This window comes from Urocampus carinirostris, chromosome 3 (assembly GCF_059441175.1).
Source record: "Urocampus carinirostris isolate Australia breed hairy pipefish chromosome 3, RoL_Ucar_1.0, whole genome shotgun sequence".
Taxonomy (NCBI): domain Eukaryota; kingdom Metazoa; phylum Chordata; class Actinopteri; order Syngnathiformes; family Syngnathidae; genus Urocampus; species Urocampus carinirostris.
Genome location: NC_142351.1, coordinates 4,646,270 through 4,655,912, shown reverse-complemented (window position 1 = coordinate 4,655,912; position 9,643 = coordinate 4,646,270). Strand labels below are relative to the sequence as shown.

The following is a 9,643-nucleotide window of genomic DNA, read 5'->3' as shown; positions in this document are numbered from 1 at the left end:
TCTCTGTTCTCGACTGCAATTATCTTCAACGCTTACAAAAATCACTTAAGCAACGGCAAGCAGACAACATGCGAGCACATTAATAATGAAACTTCGATAATAACAATGAACATAACTTTCCCACGTACCTGCATTCAGTAAATAAAACAATACAAAAGTCAGGGGCATCTGTTCTCGACTGCAATTATCTAACGGGTCATCACTCAACAGGCCGCACCTCGTGGCGTGTTTGCATCAAAACATGTTGCATTTTCATTTCAAGCTGTATTAACTTCTTATTTAGTGCTTTTTTAATACACATCATATAGAACAACTTATATATCTTTATATACAAAAATAATTTCGAAAGCAGCTCAAATGTCTAGCAAAATATGCATGTTTTTATCCAACTGATATTGGGCACAGCTTACCTTCAACGCTTACAAAAATCACTTAAGCTACGGCAAGCGCTGAAGCCCATAAAGTGCCAAACGAAAAAAACAGTCGCAGACGCCCATGACTTAACAACTGAATGGGGTACCGGAATATTAACAGTAATACAACAAAAACACAGATTTTGTGAGAATTCAAAAAAACATTCAAAACAATCAAATTTCAACTCTGTTACACATAGCCTTTATTGTTTCAATTTAAATTAACTTTTGCCACATTTAATCTTTTACATGGATTATACGAAGAAAAACACGCAGAGAAGACGACACTCGTATTGACAAGTTAAGAGAGAGAGAGAGAGAGAGAGAGAGAGAGAGAGAGAGAGAGAGAGAGGGAGAGAGAGAGAGAGAGAGAGAGAGAGAGAGAGAGAGAGAGAGAGAGAGAGAGAGAGAGAGAGAGAGAGATCATTTCGAATAGAGCCGGCTCATTAACTTCTTTCGTTCATTAACAACTCAGCAGAGTGGAACTGTAAGATGGTATGATGCTAGGGGGCGATAGCGCACCAAAGAGATGGATGTCATCGGAGAAGAAGACGAGAACCACACATCCCTGCTGTCATTGTTTGTGTCTACTTGGTGTTTCGTTCCAGTCGTTTGCACAATTAAACTTCATCTAACTGCATTTAACTCTGTACAAGAGTTTTAAAGGTGGCTAAAATGTACGAGGAATGGAAAGGAAATTTGAAAGAGGAGCTTCAAGAAGAGAACGAGCGAGAAGATGGACGGCTAAACCAAGTTAGCATTAGCAAGGAGCTACGAGTTGTGATGAACAGAGCAGGTTGGTCACTTTTATTTCCATAACATTTTTATTCTTCCAAATTTCAACATATTTTCCGATGTAAGTGCAACGCCGCTACCTTTTTTTGCACGGTCGTGCCAAGTGGAAACTCACAAAGTCTCATTTAGCCCTACAAACGCATTTGGTTTCAACCAGGTCTCACAAAGGCCAATAAGGTTAATATTGTGATCACTAATATGGTTATTGACAAGTAAAGCTTTGGAAGCTAGTGATCTCATATTCAGGAGGACAAGCTTCATCACTGTGGACCGAGCTGAACCCTTTAACCTTAGTGGCGGTAACCTTCACAAGATTATGCTCCCAGACCAGGATCTTGTGCCGCGGCAGCTGCGGCCCGAATTCCATACCACAGGAATATTGTTGACAGGTGGAGTAACAGGATGACTAATGGTTGAAAATAATTTTATTTCTTCTCCCTCCTCACTTACCAAGGGAGAATCAGAGGTAAGAAGCACAAAAGATGCTGCTATAGAAGAGTACAGATCAGGGTGTGTAGTGCAGGCAATGGAACGCTCTAAACTACAAAAACTATATGAATAGTTTAGAGCTATTGCTAGAGCTAGTTAGCTCTAGCAATACAGACTCCACACCCGTGGTTACAGGCTCATTAATCACCTGTGACCTGGCCTGCACTAGTATATCCTGTCATTGAAGGCTTAAACAGTACTATTTTTAGAAAAAATGAGAGCACCTTCCTATTTAGGGTGAAGGCCGTCTCTCCTCAGCAGGTCAGGTCGGCCTCAAAAAGCAGGCCACATACCTAAATCTCTGCTGACTACAAAAACTTGCCAGCCACCGGTTGAGCAACACTCGTCTGCTAAACCTCTCATCATTGCCTCTCGCAGGCAAGGGGGCAGAGACCATTACTTAATGCCGACTCATCTTTTTGGTGACATTACATGTCCTAGCAATCTTTTTCTTTGTAATCTCAGATTGCCTCATTTTAGTATCATTAGAGCCCACGTGAATGACTATTTCGGTATAGCTAGCCCTGCCCTGGTGTCTAGGTTTGCTCCCTCAAATTAGCCTCAATGTCGGGTGCTCTGGCCCCAGAAATACTCATCACCGTAGCTGAGTTGCTGAGCTTTATGTTACGGGTGATGGAGTCACCTATCACTAGGGTTAGGGAGCCAGTAGACCAAGTTGGAGTGGGACTCGCTAGGGGGCTGAACTTATTATGTGTCTGGATTGGCTCACCGCGGTTAGCAAGCCGTTTAGGGCTAATCCTAACCGGACTAGCAGTTTCACTACAACTCACGCTAGCACTGATGTCAGTGGCACCTAACATTTTCCTTTTACACTGCTCTAGCTCACGGACACGTCCCTCTAGACACCTTTCCCTTGATTAGGGTACGTTTACGCTATTTTTTTCAAAGCACCTAGTTACATTAATCTTGTGTCTTCCTTGACACATGTATTCGACGTGTCTCACTCTTACCCTTTACTGCATGGGCGCCCCCTGGCGTTCGCTAGAAGAATGCACAAATTGGCCGCATCATTGTATAAGTTGCAAAGATGAAAGCTTGGAGGGAAAAAGGATAGCGGCTTATAGTCCGAATTTTATGGTATGTAACATTGTGCATTGTCTATCACTGACAGAAGAATTGGAATCTGTCCTTCAAAGCTGAGCACTTTGTGTTCCTAAATGCCAATATTCAGTAGAGACTAATGACATTTACGTTTTTATTATACACATTTGAATTGATATGTTTGCATGTTTTTCAGGGGTTCTGTGTCGTTTCTGTCTCCATTGGTTAGAATTATTAAATGAATGCAGTCTATATTATTTATGTATATATTTTGCCATTTATCTGTTTCAGTATTATGTCGTATATTTTGAATGATACGAAACCTATGTGTGTCTTGTGTCCCACAGATGTCAGTGAAGAATTCCTGCCTCCTGTCCGGCAGGAACCAGAGTTTCCTGATCTTAAAAAGGAGGAGGAGGATATGGAGCCTGTTTGTGTTAAAGAGGAGGGACTTTTCACAGATTTGCCCGTAACTGAGACTATTTTAACTCTTGGGAGTCAGGTTAAACATGAAGAAAACTGGCAGGAGCCTCTAAGCAGCAGCTCCCTTCAACACATGAAAATTGATAATGAGGAGACGTCCGACTCTGCAGACACTGATGGCAACAAACAGTCAGAAGGTGATAAAACATGTTCTCAGTGTGGCAAAACATTTCAATTCAAGTCTCGATTGAAGTTGCATATGATAACCCACACTGGCGAGAAGCCTTTTTCCTGCTCAGTTTGCGGTCAAAAATTCAGCCGAAAGAATTTCTTAGAAGTCCACACCAGAATCCACACAGGTGAGAAGCCCTTCTCCTGCCCATTTTGCGGTGAATCATTCAGCCGAAAGGAAAACTTAAAAAGACACACAGTAATCCACACTGGTGAGAAGCCTTTTGCCTGCAAAGTTTGCGGTAAAAAATTCAGCCAAAAGAATTTCTTAGAAGACCACACCAGAATCCACACAGGTGAGAAGCCCTTCTCCTGTTCAATTTGTGGTAAATCATTCAACCAGAAACGAAACTTAAAAATACATACAAGAGTCCACACTGGTGAGAAACCTTTCTCATGCTCAGTTTGCGGTCAAAGATTCAGCCAAAGAGAAGGCTTAAAAAAACACACAAGAACCCACACTGGTGAGAAGCCCTTCCCCTGCACATTGTGCGGTCAAAGATTCAGCAATAGACAAAGCTTAAAAATGCACACATTAACCCACACTAATGAAAAGCTTTTCTCCTGTTCCTTTTGTGCTAAATCATTCATACTTAGAGAAAGCTTAAAAATACACACAAGAACCCACACTGGTGAGAAGCCTTTTTCCTGCTCAATTTGTGGCCTAAAATTCAGCCGCAAAGAATTGTTAAAAATACACATAAGAATCCACACTGGTGAGGAGCCTTTTTCTTGCTCAATTTGCGGTAAAAATTTCAGGAGAAAGGATAATTTGAAAAACCACGCTAAAACCCACACTGGCGAAAAGCCCTTCTCCTGCTCCTTTTGTGCTAAATCATTCAGCCAAAGACAAAGCTTAAAAAAACACACAAGAACCCACGCCGGTTAATAGGCTGGTGTATGCTGTGAGTCTATCATAATTGTGCATGCATTGCTTGAAAACTTCGCCACGCCTCTATTGGCAAGTGACCTGCCATACCACCCTGAGAACGCTCGAGCTCTGAAGCTAAGCAGTGTCGGGCCTGGTTAGTTCTGGAGTGGGAAACCCCCTTGGGAATTCCAGATGCTATATATTGTTTTAATTGCCACAAAAGAAGTCACACTGGTGAAAAACCCTTTGCCTGCTCAGTTTGTGATCAAAAATTCACCCAGATGTCACACTTAAGAATGCATACAATAACCCACATTGGTGAGAAAGATTTTGCCTGTTCAGTTTGTCGTAAAAGATTCAGCCGGAGTGAACATTTGGAAAGCCACACAAGAATACACACTGGTAAGAAACCCTTTTCTTGCTCAATTATTGGTAAGGAATTTGGCCATAAAAACAACATAATAATGCACACTAGAATGCACACAAGGGAAAACCCAATTGCCTGCTCAGTTTGTGGTCAAAGATTCAGCCAGAGAGTAAATTTGAAAAGCCACATAAGAACCCACACTGGTGAAAAACCTTTTTCCTGCTTAGTTTGCGGTCAAAATTTCAAACGTAAAGGAAATTTGAAAAGCCACACAAGAACTCACACTTGTTAGAAACCCTTCCCCCTTTCAGTGTGTGTTGTAAAATTCCCCCAGCAATCGGAAATATCCACACAAGAACTCAAGTGGTTCAGAATCCAATTTATTGTCCGGTTTGCGGCTAAAGATTTTCAGGTCACCCTTATGCTCAGAACCACAAGTGTGCTGGCGAGTAGATTTTGATTATTATTCTAAACAAAATTTACATCGAATGAACACATTTGTGTACTCTTGACGTCGGTCGGTCACATGTCTTAGCCTATTTTATTATTTTGCTAGTTTTTCAATTGTTTTCATAAAATGTACATTTGTTGCAGCTTGTTTTTCGAATGGTTATATAAAGTATGTAGAATAGTCATGATGAATAATAGCAGTGGTTACTGCAATATTTACTCAGTATGTGTACGTGTCTGACTTTTCTTCTTAAATACTTTCGTAGCATCACATGTAAATATGTTAACATTTCTGAGTTGACTTAACCAAGATGATCTCGTCACAAGATTTGGATTCAATAAGTCTACAAAGTCTTTATTTTTTGACCTGTACTCAAAGAATGATGACTTTTTATGCGGACTTTATGATTTTGTATGACTTTTAAGCGTCTTTGAATTGTGACTTTGTGACCGAACGCGACTTGAACTTGATGCATTTCTCTTGGACTAATAAAGAAAATGTCATGAGTTCATTTGTTGATTTCTTTTGATTTGTAATCATTGTGTTCAAGGTGTCCAAGTTGTTCTGGGGACAAAAGATAAACTTGATCTTTTCCCATCAGCCCTTGTTCTTGTGTTTCATTGTTCTTTTTGTCCTTTTACTTGATTGCAACCTTGTTCATAAAATGAAAATTAAATAAATTGCCAACATCATTTTAAGAACAGTGCTGAAGTTGTCTGTTGTATTTTTTTTTTCACACTCCCAATCGTCCTTTCGGTTTGGGTTGCCGACCTCGGATGTGGGCCTTTTTATCCGGAATGAATTTCAAAAAGATGAATGCCACAAAGAAGCCAAACCTGTATAGCTTGACATATCTCTAATAGAATGAAATGAGTTAAATCTTTTTTTAGTTCTACTTTTAAGTTCAGGGAAAGAACACCGCAACACGTCAAAATAAAAAAACACTAGAAAACAGCTGAGATTCAATCGCATCAAGATGTCAGCACACAATCTCATTATGTGTGTAGCAAAATTATTGATCCACAAAAAAATATAAAAAAAAAACACTCTCACCTCAAAACATTCTGATGTCCCCTGTGGCGTTCCACAGGGCTCTGTACTTGGCCCCCTTTTTTTAGTATTTATATAATTCTGCTTGGTGATATTATCCGCAAGTATGATATTAGTTTCCATTTCTATGCAGACGACACTCAACTGTATCTGCCACTGGACACAACTGGACAGTTAAGTTGTAGAAATCTGGAGGCTTGCCCTACTGAGATTCAAAGTTGGATGTCACTTCATTTTTTGCACCTTAACCCAGAAAAAAAATGAAATTTTAATTGTTGGTCCGGCTCATAGTTGTGATTTGTTCTCAAACACTGCCCTGAACCCAGACAAACGTAATATCACCCATAGTGACTCGGTCAAAAATGTGGGTGTTATATTTGATCATAATCTGATGTTCAGTTACATGTAAAAAAAATATGACTTCCAGCAGCTTTCTTCCACCTCCGTAATATTGCGTAACTTCGCCTGATGCTATCTCAATCAGATTTACGCGTTTATGACTTCTCGGCTTGATTACTGTAATGTATTGCTTTCAGGTCTCCCGATGTCGAGCATCAAAATTTTGAAGCTGTTTCAGAATGCGGCAGTGAGACTTTTGACTAAGACAAAAAGGTTTGACCATATTCCCCCTGTATTATCTAACATGGGGCGGCAGTAGCTCAGGAGGTAGAGCGCTCGTCTTGGGATCAAGGGATCCCAGTTCGAATCCCGGCTTGTCCGTGTTACATGTCGAAGTGTCTTTGGGTAAGACACTGAACCCCCAATACCCCCAATAAGCAGGTTAGCGCCTTACATGGCTGCACAGATCACGGCCGCTATTGGGAAATGTGAAGCACAATATAAAGCGCTTTGGGAAGTCATTGACTTGAAAAGCGCTATATAAATGCAGATCATTTCAGATAATTTCACATGCAGTCCACTTAAGATGTGACTTTAAGGTTCAATTACGAACATACAAGCGTTTGTATGGACTTGCGCCCGCTTATCGCTCAGATTTAGTTTCCGCACGGAACTTCTGCTCTGAAAATGCCGGTCTACTTGTGACTCAGAGAGCCAATAAGACGTCTGCAGGCTCGAGAAGGTTCTCCATCCGGGCCCCGGTGCTGCGGAATGCTCTGCCTCCGGAGATAAGATCTGCAACTTCAGTGGAAGTTTTTAAATCTAGACTTAAGACCCACTTTTATGTAATCGCTCCTGTCTTTTTCCGACTGCCTGGGCGGTGGTGGTGATACGAGGGAGGACGGTTCGAGATGAGTCAGCGGAACAGCGTCTGACCTGGAGCATGTCAACGCCTGCATTGACGAGCCGGCAGAGATGGGAAGCTGCGTTGTTGCTGTCATGCACTTATTGGACAAATTTCAACATATTACCTTTTGTTTTCTTCTATTGATGTTTATTATGTTTTGTGTACTGAATCCCAATGCTAAATCTATTGCACCCCGGTCATCCTGGAAGGGGGATGACCACTCATGAAGCCCCTGCTCAAGGTTTCTTATTTTCCTCACGCTGAGGTTTTGAGTTATCCCTTGCCTGCATGTTGGTTCAAGTTCAGGCGATGGTGTCATTGTAATCCTGTGCAGTCCTTTGAGACATTTTTGTGATTAAGGGTCAAAAAAATAAATGGGACTTGACTTAAACTCGCTCTTCGAAATGTTGTCAGCCAATTTGATTTTTGGGTTGAATTTTTAAATATAAATATTCCCAACGTGCAAATGATATATGATATGCTCAAGAATCTGCCCCTCGTGTTGAGTTAACAATGTCACTTTTATTATATCTATTTTCCAGTTTTAGCTTTTCTCTATTGCCTTGAAAACGGTTTTTTGTTTAACAGTTTCATGCCAAATTTGTATATAATGATGCAAAAAAGGGCTTTTGAATGAATGAAGTTTTTCAAAAAGTGTTTCTTCTTCATTCTTGGGTCTATGATGAGAACTACAACATCCAGTTCATGGGACTTCAATTTCTGGGCTATTTGGAGAATAATAATATTTCAATTAAATATAGGTTTTCATTTCAATTCTTCAATGTAATGCTGTTTACACTATCTGATCAATTTAGAGTTTGTGTTGTTGACGAGCGGTGCAATTTAATTTGTCAAAACGTACTCTGTGGACCGAGCTGGACCCTTTACCAAATTTGGATCATTAATGGTAACCTCCAAAAGGATATGCTGCTAGATCTTGTGCATTAAATGGCGGCAGGTGTGACCTGGATCAATACCACAGGAATATTGTTGACAGGTGGAGTAACAAGATGAATAGCAGTTGAAAGTAGTGTTATTTCTTCTTCCTCATCACCTAACAAGGGAGAATCAGCGGTTAGATAGATAGATAGATTAGTCATCCTCGTAGGGAAATTCACACTTCCAGCAGTCTCCTTTGTTGTTCATGAACAGATTAACAGGATGGCCTCGGGGTGCTGTGTTGTAGTTTAGCAACAGCGGAGTAGATGATGTCACACGCTAGGCCAAAAGTTCGATGTCCCTGCAGCAGATGGAAATCTTTGTGCCCAGGGTTACACCACCTCCGTTTCACGTAGATAGCGAGTCCGCCTCCTCTCCGCTTCCCGCAGGCTTTCGTGTCTCTAACGGCGCTGAAGCCGGATAGCTCCGGGTAGCGCCACGTTAGCGTCCGGGATGCTAGTCGTGAGCCACGTTTCCACAGCAAACTGCACTCCCTGTGCGCTTTGATGTTTTTCACCAGCACAGCCAATTTGGAAAAGCTCTCATTGATGGACGATGAGGCTGCATCAACAACAGTATTGAAGAATTTTCAAGTGCATCCCTGAATGGATCCTGGCGGGATTAATGTGCAAAGTGGTGCATCCCCACTTCAAACAAGTGCAAAAGTTCCTTGGAAATTTAGAATGTGAACACTTGTTGTGTTTGAAACAATATTTGGTTCCGAATGTCCTGTTTGTGTAAACCAGGGGTAGGGAAGCTATGGCTCGGGAACCATGTATGGCTCTTGTCATGAGTACGTATGGCTCTGAAATAAAATGTAACTATCGCACATCTCTCTCCGGCGTTCCAAAGTCAAGCGATTTCATCCCGATTTTGGTCCATATAAAGCCGAAGCAACTTCAAGCAGAAGTTCGATAAGAAACCATTTCAACTGATAAATAAAAACGCTGACTTTGATTGGGTGAGCAGCACGGGTGGGCGGAACCCTGCACACAGCGCAAGGCACTTCCTTCTCTCTCTCTCGCTCAGTGCAGTCTACACCCAAAGTGAATATGACCATATGCTTATGCTTTGCAGTCACTGGTGACATTTTTACAAAAGAACTTTGCATGCACATTGTTTTGAAACCGTTTTTAAGGACAAATTTCATGGGAAATAATGGCCTCAGCACTCTTAACTGAAGGTGAAAGACAATTTGTAAATGGCATATTGACATTGATTTGGGACACGGGATTTGGCATTATTATCATTTCATACATTTGATGAAATCATCACATGACAACTAGTCAAATCAAATTTGCTGAAA

The 9,643-nt window shown here is 41.1% G+C and overlaps 1 protein-coding gene across 1 annotated transcript; it reads left to right on the top strand.

Annotated features, from left to right (window-relative positions):
* Nucleotides 1–946: 946 nt before the first annotated feature.
* On the top strand, nt 947–5,702 carry LOC148368402 (uncharacterized). The gene is made up of 2 exons (XM_088330458.1): nt 947–1,209; nt 3,107–5,702. The coding sequence occupies exons 1-2, from the start codon at nt 1,089–1,091 to the stop codon at nt 4,300–4,302; spliced, it is 1,317 nt and encodes a 438-aa protein (XP_088186584.1). The 5' UTR covers nt 947–1,088; the 3' UTR covers nt 4,303–5,702.
* Nucleotides 5,703–9,643: the final 3,941 nt, after the last annotated feature.